Source organism: Heliangelus exortis, chromosome 8 (genome assembly GCF_036169615.1).
Source record: "Heliangelus exortis chromosome 8, bHelExo1.hap1, whole genome shotgun sequence".
Classification (NCBI taxonomy): Eukaryota; Metazoa; Chordata; class Aves; order Apodiformes; family Trochilidae; genus Heliangelus; species Heliangelus exortis.
The window spans coordinates 14,699,015-14,712,997 of NC_092429.1; the positions used below are offsets into that span (position 1 = coordinate 14,699,015).

General features: G+C 37.5%; 1 protein-coding gene across 5 annotated transcripts in view; it reads left to right on the forward strand.

Moving 5' to 3' along the window:
- The window catches only part of DNAI3 (dynein axonemal intermediate chain 3), a 28,257-nt gene extending 14,484 nt beyond the window's left edge, over positions 1-13,773 (forward strand). For 2 of the 5 annotated variants that reach the window (XM_071750562.1, XM_071750565.1), the window contains 17 exons: positions 1,020-1,219; positions 1,477-1,593; positions 2,224-2,414; positions 3,341-3,465; positions 3,561-3,650; positions 4,034-4,123; positions 4,861-4,989; positions 5,373-5,446; positions 6,810-6,957; positions 7,721-7,808; positions 8,800-8,930; positions 9,705-9,768; positions 10,203-10,321; positions 10,991-11,195; positions 11,486-11,577; positions 12,836-12,969; positions 13,526-13,773. In XM_071750562.1, the coding sequence (XP_071606663.1) occupies positions 1,020-1,219; positions 1,477-1,593; positions 2,224-2,414; positions 3,341-3,465; positions 3,561-3,650; positions 4,034-4,123; positions 4,861-4,989; positions 5,373-5,446; positions 6,810-6,957; positions 7,721-7,808; positions 8,800-8,930; positions 9,705-9,768; positions 10,203-10,321; positions 10,991-11,195; positions 11,486-11,577; positions 12,836-12,969; positions 13,526-13,532 (2,004 nt within the window). In that variant the 3' untranslated portion in view covers positions 13,533-13,773. The remainder of the gene's footprint in view (positions 1-1,019; positions 1,220-1,476; positions 1,594-2,223; positions 2,415-3,340; positions 3,466-3,560; positions 3,651-4,033; positions 4,124-4,860; positions 4,990-5,372; positions 5,447-6,809; positions 6,958-7,720; positions 7,809-8,799; positions 8,931-9,704; positions 9,769-10,202; positions 10,322-10,990; positions 11,196-11,485; positions 11,578-12,835; positions 12,970-13,525) is intronic. The other 3 variants (XM_071750564.1, XM_071750566.1, XM_071750567.1) reach the window with 3 other exon arrangements.
- Positions 13,774-13,983: the final 210 nt, after the last annotated feature.

The following is a 13,983-nucleotide window of genomic DNA, read 5'->3' on the forward strand; positions in this document are numbered from 1 at the left end:
CATGGAAGACTTGTAAGGGCTCTCTACCTCAAAGTAAACATTACTACTGCAGGTCATTACAAACTGACTTTACAGAAGGACCTATTTGTTTAACTGAACCTACAGGTTATGTCAAGAAAATGATGCATCCAAAAGGTGAATCCACACACACCTATCATGTAACTTGTGATGTGCAGAGCATCTCGAAGAATTCAGCTGCCCATCAGTGATTTTTAGTCAATACCTAAATCCTTGTTCAGGGAAGACTGGATACATTTTGTTAGTTTTTAGCAACTGGGCATGTTGCTTATACTAAAAAAGATGTTTGGTTGTTCTAAAGCTAATTCACAGCCACTAAATTTAATGCATATTCATAGTCTGAAGTATTTTGTGCTCTACCTTGATGGCAATGCCCTCTCAAAAGTATTCTCAGCCTCCATTCCTTTCCAGTTCTGTGGGAGGTGCTGGGCCAAAGTATTTGTCTAAGAATCTAAGCAATACCTCTCTGCTACCTCAAATCAAGTGTTTGCCTCTCTGTCTGGGCAGAAGCCAAGCCAAGATCTCTTCCTCCTTCCTAGTTCTCACTCTAAGGAAACTTCTCACTCAAAGTTTTTGTCTTTGGGGTACTTCTCTTCCTAGGCACTGGAAGGGAAGCTGAAATACCTGACACAAAGTTGAGCATTGCACTAAGAGGGAAAAGATGAAAAGTTAGGTCTGGGAAGTCCAGTGCAATATTACATAAGACCTGGTAATCAATCCCTTAATTAAAGGTCTGGTTTTGACATTGCATGAATTAGAAAGTGTAATTCTCTTATCTACTAGCAATAATCCAAAACATAACCTAAAAGCAACTCCTTGTTTTGGAAATACAATCCTGTCTGCCATGACTTATGTAGGTTATTTATATGAGCACTTCAGAATTTCAAAGCACAGAAACATAACTCAGCACCGAGTTCTATGATTACACGAACGCTGTCATTTTACAGAACAAACTTTCCAAAAACTTTCTCCTCTGCTAACTACAGAAATCTCCCTTCCAGGTTAAGTACATGATTTCTCGAGTCCGCAGGAAGTTTGGTGCACCAATTACATTTAGTGACACAAATGCTTCACATGTGAAAGAGAATTACATTGAATGCACGTCCTATCAAGACAAAACTTTCAGTAATAAAATACTTGAAAAAGATATGAGCGTACAAATGGTTCCAAAAGTAAGAGAAGCTTGTACTCAGACAAAATGGTAAGTGCAAGTAAGTATTTATCAGCTTATTCTATCTCAGCTCAAGCTATGAAAATTAACTCCAGTCTTCTGGAATTCCTCAGTCACAAACTGATTAAGGGAACAGAGTTGGATACTATGTTTGCATCTTTTGTCTTTCCTCTTTTCCAGGTTGTTTCTGGAGAAACTTAATATGCTTAGTTTTTATTTTGGCATATAGGTTTCTATCTTTGAAATTGTTTCTGTACTTACTCAAGTTCATTATTCCATTTGGTTAGGACCTATCCAAAAAATACATCCACACAGTATTTTCCTAGAGAGTTATCGAGTGAAGAGAAAGAAGAGAGTCTGACATCTGAGAAGCTGAAAGACTTTCTCACATCAGTGCACTTAAGGTAAAATTACTGCAGCAATATACATTAAAGGCTACATGAAATAGTAAAGAACTCAAGCAAGAACTCCTGAGTGGACCACAGTGGTTCTTTGTTTTTTTGTCTCTGAATATTTTTTGTTTTGTTTTGTTGTTGTTTTTTTCTTTTGCTTGTTATTTTAATATTAATATTTGTTTCTGAAGATTAACATTAAGTCTATGCTATACAAATATGATTGCTTAAATAGGTATTAGAACTGTTAAAGTGATATATCTTTGCAAAAGAGCTGTAAAGCTGATCTCTCAAGCACTGCTCACTCAAGCAGAGGCTTATGCAGAAGAGCAAAGGTGCTGTCTTGTAGCCCTTAGACATAGGATAAGTGCCACTTTTTGCACAAGAATTGGACAGTTACATGGTACTTAATCCACACAGAACCACAGGTAAATTCTTGGAATAATTTGTTATTTTTATTTCAATAGAGGAGGGTTTCCTTACAATGAGGCACCACTGAGGGATTAATACTTTCCTTTTTTAATGCTGTGGTTCTAACTCTGCATAAAACAAAAGCTGTCTCTGCAGAAATATTTGTGATGCTACTGCTGAGTAGTCACATCTGAACTCTTGAAAGTGCTAACTGTTCTTTTCAAAAAACAGCATGGAAATTGCATTGCAGCAAAATGAAATTATGAATGCTTTTTTTGATGACTGGAAAGCCCTAGCAGAAGATGAAAGCAGTTCTGGTGGCAAGCCAGATGTTTCTCTTAAAGCGTACCGATCGTTTACAGACCCGCGTTACCTCAAGGACAGAGCTATTGGCTGTGTTTGCTGGCATCCAACCATTTATGGTAATGTGGTTAAAATATCAATTTGAAACTTGAATGACATGTATATGACAGCTATAAATATGCATATTTAATGAACGCATCAGCCTTTGAATTATTTAAAAAAAAAAGTATCAAAACTGATTTAGAATGTCCAAATTGCTGATCTGAGATGAGATTAAAACGAAAAATTCTTTGTAGGGTTCCAATGGGCCATGCAAAGTTCCTCACACTAACATATAAGCAGAGATCATAGGAAAGGGAAATTTCTTCCTTATGAGGCTCATGTAAGTGGTGCTGCAACCATGCCAGGTCCTTCTGGTGCCTCTGAATACCAGAGTTCTCCTCCCTGTGTGCTGGTTCTTGTACCATTGCCACTTGGGAGGAATGTTAGGGCCACAGTGGGACATGGCTCTGCTGAGTGCCAGGAAGCAGCATCACAAGGCATACTGAACATCTCCTCCTGCTCCCTGCCGTGGATTATTGCTCTATACAATTGTGTCTTTAAACCTGGCTAAGTTCTATATAAATGTCCATGCTTCACAGCATAACAGCCAGAACTGCAGCTGGTGTAGGAAATTAAATCAGCTACAAAAGATTTGATTTTGTGACAGATGGCCAGGACTATATGCCAGTCACATAATTTCAGGTGCAGTATTACACCATTAAGGAGTAGTAACAAAAAAATTTTAATCTTATATTCATCCTTGGGTTAACAACTCATTGTTAAATAACTTAATCTTAAGAAAAAAAAAAAAAATAAAAAATTCCTCAAAGTTGATCTCCAAAAGGAAAAATATAACTACATGATTGCGGTTCGGGGGTTGGGGGGTTCTTGCTTTTTTTGCACTGCATTCAGAAGGTATAAATATAAGTAACTGAGAATAATTAGCAGCATGTTGAAACTTGAATTGTGTCCTCTGAGAAAATTCATTTTGTCTCTCCATCAGGGATTATAGCAGTGTCAGCAAGAGAGCGGCTTCCTTATGAAGTGCAAGGGAACCTTTCTGATAAATCATTGCTGCAGCATTCAGTAATACTTTTTTGGAGTTTTTTTGACCCTATCAACCCTCAGGTATATCATTAGGATTTTTAAATCTGTCAAGTGCTTAAATAACAAGAGAACAATCAGTGTGACTCTATTTCTCAACTATTTTATTTTTCTTCTAGTTAATATTGGAGTACCCTGAAGACATTTACTGCTTTCAGTTCAATCCAAGAGATCCAAATATCATTGCTGGTGGCTCCATCAATGGACAGGTGTTAATTCTCTGTTTAAGAATAAAATTGGATATTTCTGTATTTTCTAACAATATAAAAATAAGCGTAAAGAGATGAACTGAACCCTCTTATTTTGTACCGTAGTAATATCTGGTTATTCCACAGCTGAGCCACTCCTGTGTGATGCTTATTTGCACTACTGATAAATAGGTCAAGCTGTAAAGACTTTTTTTTTCCTTATTGAGACAAGTGTAGTCTTTCAACTGATTTCTGTCTGAAACCAAAATCCTTTAAGGATATAATAAGTTTTAATGCAGAGAGTGAATTTTTTTTTTCCCAAGCCCCCATGAATTGTAACTGGAAAAAATGTGTATTAACATAAAGAATGAAATAATTTTTAATATACTCATTTTTTGTTATAGGTTGTACTGTGGGATATTTCTCAACACGAAGAAAAGCTGCAACATGAACAAAATGATGTTGATGAAATGCAGATGCCAGCTGTTAATATGGTGAATGCTTCCACTCTAAATATCTTGCAGCACAGCTATGTCTGGGGTGAAGAGAGGCAAACTTAGAATACAAGTTAGAGTGGGGAAATGGGTGAAGGCATTTTTACTCAAAACAGGGGACTAAACCTTAACAGTGAGAAACTACAAGAGATAAGAAATCTTACGAGTTCATGAAATAAACCCATTATCACAATGTCTACCTTATGAGTTCAGCTTAAAAGCTTTACTACATTCTATGCAGACCTGGGCTTCAGTAAGTCTGTTCTTTAATGGACACCAACTCACCCTCAACTTCTGCCTTATGAAGCCTATCAAATACACACAGCATCTGTTGCTGGATGTAATACTGAAAATTATTCTGGTATTTTATGGACAGAAAACAGGTAGCTTGGAAGATAAGCAGATTCCACTGGAAAGAGACTGTAAAGGGGATAAGCAGAAGAGGAAACTAAGAGCAAAGGAGGACCTAGTAACAGAAGTGGATGTGTGTGTACCTGTGGAGGCATGCTGGCATTCTTTTTAGAGCTGTATAGCCAAAGGCCTGTTTTGTTGCTTTTTTTTTTTTTTTTTTTTTTCTTTTTTTCCCAAAGGAAAGGTATTAGACTCCTAGAAAATTCTATAAATTGATCTGAAATATGTGAAGCATTGATAGGATGTAAAGTAGCCTTTTTTCTTTGATAGGTCTACTGTTGTATTTTGGACACACTCTAAGATCTCTCTTCTTAAAACTTTTCTAGCCACCACTTACACAAGCCCAGCACAGCAGCACAGAGCCACCTCTAGTGAGATACTGTGCAATCTCTTCTATACAGTATAGTCATAAAAAAACAGTAACAGATATAAACTGGCTGCCAGGTCATTTTGAGGTGAGTTTTAAAATTAATTTTTATTCTTTTAATTCTTTTCCTAATTACTACCTTGGAAATCAATGTAAACCCAAGATAAAACATTAAAGATCAAGTTATTTGTAATAACCTTCATTATTTCTCACTGCATTTTTCTAAATGCTGACTTCATTTAGAATTTTAGCTGTCAGGCAGGCAAAGCTGATAGCAGTTCACCTGAAGTACATTTGTAAAATCTCTTGACTTTATAACTACACGTTTTCTGATTCTCAAATCCTACCCAAGGAACAGCAGTGACTTAAAATTCTAGAAGCTCATTTTTTATGTTGAAGTACTTACTTAGAAAAGTATAATTGTTATCTCTCATCTACTCCCCCTGCAATTATTATTACTGTTATTTTTAGGACAGCCAAACGGATGCTGCTTCTGAAAACAGAGCTGAAATTTGCTTGCAGCTTCTGACCTGCTCCCCTGATTGGTACATACAACACATCCTCTACAAGACATCTTCCAGTTTCCTTTGGAAAGCTTTATGGAGTGTACTCCATGATTTCACTAGCACAGTTCTGGATTCAGCCTATCCTGAATAGCCAAAATTCTGTATGCAGAAGACAAGCACATCAGGTTCTTGGCCAGTTAAACCCTTTGCAGAAATGGAATTAAGGGTTCATCACCTGTATACATTTATATTCTGTGTTTGTCACACATGCCTGGGCCTGAAGAGCCATGCCACCACACTTGCACTGATTATATGCTTCTGGCACAAAGAAAGCTATTGCTGATGTTGAGGCCAAAGAAATACTGTAAATTACATTTAAACTTAGAGGCATAACTGGCAAAATTATTCTGTACGAATCTCCTCTTTAGAGGACTAAATAGTCATGATGGTTATGAATAAATATTACCCTGTGTGGAAGACTGGCAAGGGGACAAAATGCAAAAAGTGGAAATAAATGTTTAGCTTTCATGACTGTAAAAGGCTGAAGGCTTCCAGGCTGTATGGCTGAGCTCAATCACATACTTGGTTACATCAAAAGGGAGGGTCAGAGGCAGAAAAATTTGTTAATGATACAAAGTTATTTTTCCTAATCCAAAACAGAAACTACTTCAAATAATTAAATCAGAAGAATAATTGCAAATACAGTTGTTATTAAATTTTCAGTGTTATGCAAGTAAATGGAAGAAATAATTTCAAGTACTCACACACCAGGGCTCCAAATTGAAAGTATTAATTTAATATAAGAGCAGGGGAACCTCTGTAACATCATCCATGAAGAGCACAGGGCCTGAGTAACTCCTGTTAGAAAAAAGAAAGAGATGTCAGGAATGAGGAAAATTACTCTCTATATCAAACGTGTGAATCAATGTCCAGAGCACAGCAAAAGGAACAATCTGAGGGCTGAAAACTCCAATGAGAAGACAGATTTAAGTGAGTAGGGCCACTTGGGTTCAATGTCAGAAAATACACTGTTACTCCCATAAGAATTGGGAGTGAAGTTCAGTTTGGTTTACTGGACTACCTGCTACAGAATTGTGCCATTCTCTGAGCCTCCAGGAATTTCACCCAGGTAGTCCAGTAAGTTCATGGACTGACAAACTTTATGAATACTTTCTGGCTGCTTTGGTATAGTTAACAGCTGACGAAAAGATGAGTAAAGCAACATATACCATCACTTGCAAAAGAAGCAATTAATTATCTAGCATTTTTCTGCTTGTGAGAGTCTCTATTGCTATGCAAAGTTTAAAGAAGAAAGGCTAAAAAAAAAAAAAACACAACTTTAATGTGTACATAGACCTTCAAAAACAAAAGCAGGGAATAATATTACACAATCATTTTGCAGCTCTGTATCATTTTGGGATGTTCCAGAAGCCAAACTTTCTGAACAACTTTTATCTGAGAAAATAAAGGAGAAGGAAACATTGAATATGCCCCTGGATATTTCAGATATTCTGAAGGAGCTAGATTTCTCCTGGAAACCTCTTATAAAGGTACTTCCTACAAATATAGAAGGATCGAGTACAAGAACTTAGTAGAAATACATAGGCTTTGCTTCCCAACTCCTTATTTTTTCCAGGAATTGTTACTTCTTAATTTCCTTATGATTATGAAAAACTTCAATAAAACACATTTTGAAAAGCTAATTCAAGAAACAGCATGACTACCTGTTAAAAACTGCAATAGGTGCAAAAATCATTGTATTACTAGTGCCAATTCTTATCAGAATTTTCAGCTATCTCAGTGAGTCTCAAACTGTGAAACATGGTCATAGTCAACATAACTAATAGCAACCCAACAAGTCCATCTGATGAAAAAGGTCATAGCAGTTTGTGGAAAAGGAAGGCTGCAAATAATATGTTGGGTAAAAAAAAATATTTTGGACCTACTGATCTGTGCTGCTTAGAATAGCTGCAGCTGGTACAGTTGCTGAACAAGCTGGATCTCGGGGTTTTTGTGGGGCTTTTTGGGTGGTTTTTGTGGGTTGGTTGTTTTTGTTGTTTTTTTTTTGGTTAGTTGGTCGGTTGGATTTTTTCTAGAAACCTGGCAAAATCCTTACAGAGAGCAAATAACGGAAGAAAAACCACAGGATTGTGTTTTATCTGTGCTTGCATATCAGTCAGTAAATACTCTTTATGGAATCTTACAAACACACTGCAAACTAAAAAGACCTGTTTAATTGCAGAAGAAAGTAATTTAATCTTGTGCCTCAAAGATCTCATAAAATGAGTTAGGAAATGCTTTTTTTCTGAACAGATAAATCTCTGCGAAAGTGATACCAGCACTGAGTACGGTCCCATCAGAATTAGTTTGAAGAATCTGCATTACCAGTACAAAACCTCAGGTAATATTTTATGACACCTCATTGGGGAAAATGTTTTTAGAAAGCTGAGGAACACAGTGTATCTGGGGAAAAATGTTTCTTAAATATACTGGTATCCAAAGTGCAACACATCTGCATGGACTACAGAGGTATGTACCTGCACTGAATACAGAAGAGCAGTTCTGTACCCATAGGAACTGTCAGGTTTCAATTAATAGCCCATGCAAGCCATAGAATCACAGAATGGCTGGGGTTGGAAGGGACCTTAATGATCATCCAGTTCCAACCCCCCTGCATGGGCAGGGACACCTCCCACTAGACCAGGTTGCTCAAAGCCCCATCCAGCCTGGTCTTGAACAACCTGTTGTGTAGACAGCCTGTGTCAGTGTCTCACTACTTCCCAGTCCCCCCATCCAGCCTTCCTGTCTCTGAAACAGGCCTTTTTGGCCTTTACAGAAAAGTGTTTTTAGAAAAATCCTGGAGTAGCAGCATATATTGCTGGTATTAATGTAGTACTTGGGATAGAGGGATCACTCTTTGCTACAGAACGTGAAGTTATCCTGTCACATTCTGTAGCAGATCAGATGATTCTGTAAGCAGATCTTATGATATTACTTGATGGTAAGGACACACTCACTAATCCCTTAAATGGCAGGAGGCAGTTGGTATCATTCCATGGAGCAGAAATTTTAGCTCCTGGTTACAGCATCTAAGGGGGATGTGTAAAGGCAGTGCCCCCAGAGGCACTGGTGCTGGGTAAAACTGATGAGGAACAGGAGAACCTGCAGAACAAGAGCCAGCCCAGCTATGGGAAGGCACTGCCCTTGCAGCAACAGGGAGGTTCCATCAGGAAACAGTTAACCTGCAAAACTCTGGCTTCACTTGGCAATCTTTCTTCATTTCTCCTCTTGAAATTCCCTTTATCCACGAACTACTTTTGTAAGACAAAGGATTTACTTGGTCTGATAAGTTCCAGTGTATAATAAAATTATGTATCCATACTGTTTCCCAGAGAAGATGAGGCCCCTGAACACCCTAGGAGCACCTGCCAAAGAGAGCCCATACACAGAGATAGGTACTTCTTCAAGCAACAATCTGAAAGTGCTGGACAATTTCTCCACCAACTTTTTTGTTGGGACTGAAGTAAGTAGAAATAATAGATTGCCAATGAAAATGTTTATCGAAGATATTTGAAAGACTGAACAGTTAAATAATAAAGTTTTCATAAATATATGGACTTCTGTTTTCTACAGGTGTTAACTAAAAATGTCTTTCTGGACATCCCACATTTTGTTCCCATTTTAATGTGTTTAGCTACACACTTAAAAATAAGAATAACCCCCCCAGGATTTGGTAGACTATGAACCCTTAGCTGAAGGGCAGAATTAGCAGACATTTCCAAAATATGTTGCACTTTCCCTGCCATCAGTAACCAACCAGTATTTCCTTTTTCCAGAATCCAGAAGATTAGTAATACTTTTATAGTGTTTCCCCAAATGTGGGGTGGAAATGTTTACATTACAATTTCCTGACAACTTACTTTCCACTTCAGGAAGTCCCAGCTATTCATAGCCCTCTACCTACCCTACTTATCTAAAATCTCAAAATCTTCTTCAGTTTTGAGTTCATGGAGAAATGAAAGTTTGGCTTCTAGCTACCTTTATGCTTCTGGTTACCTTTTCCCCAGATACTGGAGCAAAGCATGAAATATAAAAATTGAGCACCTAGTCCTGCAGGGAGCACTGCCTGCATACGCCAGGGGAAGTAAATCTGGTTTGGCAATACATAACTGAAAAATGCTGATCCAAAATTCTAGTGTTTTTTCAGTGATTTGCAGTAAACTTTAATTTAAATGCATTTTACTTTAATATTAAACTTAATATTAAATGCATTTACATTATTTTTTTGGCATCACAGGATGGAGAAATTGTTTATTCTGACTGGAAAATTGACGTTAATAATGACTCAGCAAAACAAGTTTGTAAGTACAGGTTTCTTAATACCTGTTTAAACCCTAACATATTGCCAACTTTGAAACATTTGCAGCTATACTCTGTCTTTTTAAGGTTCTTGCTCACCTGCTATAATAGGGTGTCTCACTGATGACACCAAAATTCAGCAGTACAGCCTGTAAAGAGTTTGCAGTTTAGCTATTGTGACAGAATTATCACAGGCACTCTCCACAGTCACAGGTGCATTGCTGTGTCCCTGCTGGCACAAATCACAGAGATCATACTTCACAGTAACTACATCTGCAGCAATTCCAATTCCTGTATCTTGTAAGAAAAAAAAAAAAATCGAATATCTCTGAAGCCAGTGCTGGATCCTGCACTCCTGTTTCCCCCAGCACAACTCCCATTGGAAGACAATAACTGAAGTACTAGTTACAAGCCACTGCCTTTCTTATTCCATTAGGTCAGAAATACACCATTCACACTGAACCTATCAACACTCTCCAGAGATCTCCATTTTTTGAAGACATCATCCTAAGTGTTGGAGGCAGGAATTTTGCCATTTGGAAAGAAGGGATTACAGTAAGTCCCTTTAACACATCTGGAACATAATTACTAGATATACAAGATAGAACTATAATAGCCTCAGAATCTGTATTTTCAGAAGTGTTTGTAAAACACAAAATGTCACAGTTTAGAAATAAACTTGGTGTAAGAAGAGCCTTCACATTTGGTGTGAAGAACCTTTTTCTTCATTTCAGAAAACCATTTAGAAATAGCTTTGTCAACTAGCCCTTCACAGAAAAAAAATTAAGTGATCTTCTTCAGTTCCAAACCTTGTAAAATCTGTAGCTTCTCAACAAATTATTTCTGCTGCTAGGGAAACTGAAGAGTAAAGGCAGCATGTGCTAAACAGGTCTGAAGGAATCCTATTGACAATGCAGCCTTTTTATCATCTGAGGACAAAGAAACATGGGGAGGTTCAGAGTTCCTGTCTTATAAAAATCCAGTTTAGCTGCACCTGGCAAAATCTCAAGACTACAAATTTTAGCAGCAGCTAAGACAGATTACCTGAACAGACTGGTAGGGAGATACCAGGCTTGTTTACTTTCTCCAGCAAGATTGCCATCAATATAATTTTTGTTCATTTAAACTGTGAATTTTCTTAAATGATTGGAGATTTGAAGTAGTGAATGGATATTACTGTTTGATTGTTCCATTTATCTTTTATTTGTATTCAAACAAATCAAGAATGGACCGATCCTTCAGTCAAACTGCTCTGCTGGGAGAAACACTGCAGGACACTGGTCCTTAACAAGACCAGGAGTTTTCTTCATTGGCAGAGATGATGGAAATATAGAGATTTGGGACTTACTGAAGAAAACTCACGAGCCATCTCATTTCCAGAGCATCTCCAAATCAACAATCACTTTCATCAGCCCCTGGACTGCCTCAGGTATGTTGATGGTGACTGCATTTTACTGTGCCACCCTCTTTGCAAAATAGGCCACGACTCCAAGGAACAGTAATCTTGTTACAGAGGATGGGTTAAAACAAAAGTATAAACTTGGAAGGTAATTTAATTTTTTTAAAAATGAGATCAATAAGGCTGCCTTCTTGCTGCATTGAACAACAAACCAAAAAGACCACTACAAAAATTAATATTCTGTGGATCCTATTTGGGTAGAGGTATATGTTATTATTGGAATTTAGATTGCTTATAATTTTTTGTCAAATCTCTTTCAGCAGAGAAGAATTTCTTAGCTGTTTCTGATGATCTTGGAGTACTGCATGTTTTGAAAATCTTTCAGACACTAAGTGACCCTTCAGAGAATGAGGTTGGTAGGAATTTGTATTAATTTATGTGACACTTTATCCCAAAAATTCTAACGCAGACACAGGCCTACCTGGAAAAACTTGCCTTCAAATGGATGACAATTATTTTGAGATCACTGCAGCCATTATTCTCCAAAGATCATCTGTAGCAAAGCTGGATTTGCACAGCACTCAGATAGGATGCACCTGAAGGAAACCTGGGTGACAGGTGGCAGAATTCCATTGCTCCAACCTGGCAACATGAAAACACAGCAAAATGTCCAGCATTCTTTGCCACATGCATAAAATGACACGTGCTTTCATGCATTAAAATAATGTTATTCAGAGCACAGTGATGCAAAGATACAGAGTTACTCTTTCTTTACACCTTTTTGTCTTCAGTTGAGTGAATTTTTTTTTTCTGTAAACTTGGTACAGATTTACAGATATAAGTACCTGGTTCTAGCTTAAATAACATTTTGGAAACTGTTACTAACACTACCCCTCATGCATTCACTTTTGAAAAAAGGACTGTGTGTACCAAAGGGCCATATGAACCATAGAGATAGTTTTGATTTCTCTTTATTCCCACATCATTTTCAGTTGTTCATCTCCTCCACCTCCCAACCAAAGATCAAGCTTGCGTTTTCAGCTCATCTGGTTTAGCAGTCTTGCCAGACACCTTGTCATTTTTCACCATAGAATCTTATTCCTGTCCTATCCCAGTTTTCAGATAAATTTATATATGCACTTAAATAGTTCATAAACATCCCATAAATGTTTGCTGTGTGCAGAGCTGCAGGATGTAGCAATATAAAACCAGGTCAGCAGCCTCATCTTAGTAAAAGTAGCTTCTCTGAAGCAAGAGAGAAGCTACCTAAGTGCTAACTGAAGTATTTACTGAAAAATACTAGGTTGTTAAAGAGACTGAAAACTAAAACACAGAATCCCAGACAACTGCATAGTGTTACACTGAAATATGGTATTTTATAGTTTCTTATTTCCTGAAGATGAGTCAGTGAGAATCTGGACTGCTCCAGTGAAATCACTAACCTCAAACAGCTTTACTTATTTCAGTGCTGGTTTCTGAAGGATGATCTAAGAGTCAGAGATCTAAAATGCATATTTGTATCCAAAATATTTATATTGCTTTGCTGTGAATAATTTGGATAGAGATATCTATATTCACAGTATAGGTAAACTAATGTGCTGTTTAGACAATCAGCAATAGTTCCATGCCTTTGGGCATGCAATGACCCTTGTTTGTCATTGTGTTAACAGCATGCCACCATACTTGATTATTTTGAAAGAGAAATCAAGTATCTGAAGCACTGTGAAAAAGAGTTTCAAGAGTATCAAGAGCTTCAAGCCAAAACAGAGCTGAAACGGAGCTGGAGGCACAGAGGGAGTAAACAGTATGTTAAATTTGAAATTTAAAAAAAATATTTATTTGTTTGAGTCTTCAAAATGCACCTGTTCTGCTAGGCAGGATTTCCCATGCCCTTTCAAAAACCTGGATGGAGAGGAGGAGCTTAGCAGCTCCTTATTTCATGTTTACAATACTTAGGAGTGGAATAGATGGCCCCAGTTCATCCAAGTTCAGCACTTGGTCAAGTTAAACTCCTGCAAGAGCACTAGAGCCTGTGGACATTTAATAACTATGAATTTGCTTTTCTTTTTGCATCAGCTGCTGGTTCAAAAAGTTACATTTTTGCAACTTTCCTTTCAAGCAAGGACCGACTCCAGCTTGCCATTCTTTTCTCCCATAAGGATTTCCCCCATCCATTCTTAAGTCCCTGGTTTAATAACACCAACTCATCAACCAAGGAAAAGACAATTCAGTTAATGTAGCTCTAGGTGACCTCTCTTTTCATTAATTTCTGACAGCACTGATACTGGAAAGCAATGGGGTCACAGACAAGTTTCAGTGTTTAACAGTGCATTATTTCCTGGTATGTGTTTTTCCTTTAGAGTATGACTGCACTACAGGAAACAAAAGAGGAGATGGAAGAGCAAGAAAATGCAGACTACACCATGTTTCTGGACCTGGAGAAGCAGATATTAACAGATTTAGTATTAGTAAAAGGACAAGAAATACTTTCCTCATCAGAAGCTTTGAGCCCATTATCACCTGTAGAACCAGTGAGCTTTTTATTTTTGGATCTCTGTATTTCAGCAGAACATGTTTAGCTTCAGAAATAAAGCATCTTGCAGCTAGAGTTTCATTAACTTTATCCATCTGTTTACTCACAACATGTCTAGAAAACAACTCTTTTGGGCACACTTTCCCCATATAAATTAAACAAATTTCAGGGGCTGCTGAACTGAAAGCATAGATCTGACCACACTATTCATAAACACTTGAAACTTTGCATGCTGAACCACTTTTCCTTGCCATTATCAGATTAGAAAATGGTTGTTATTAAGCC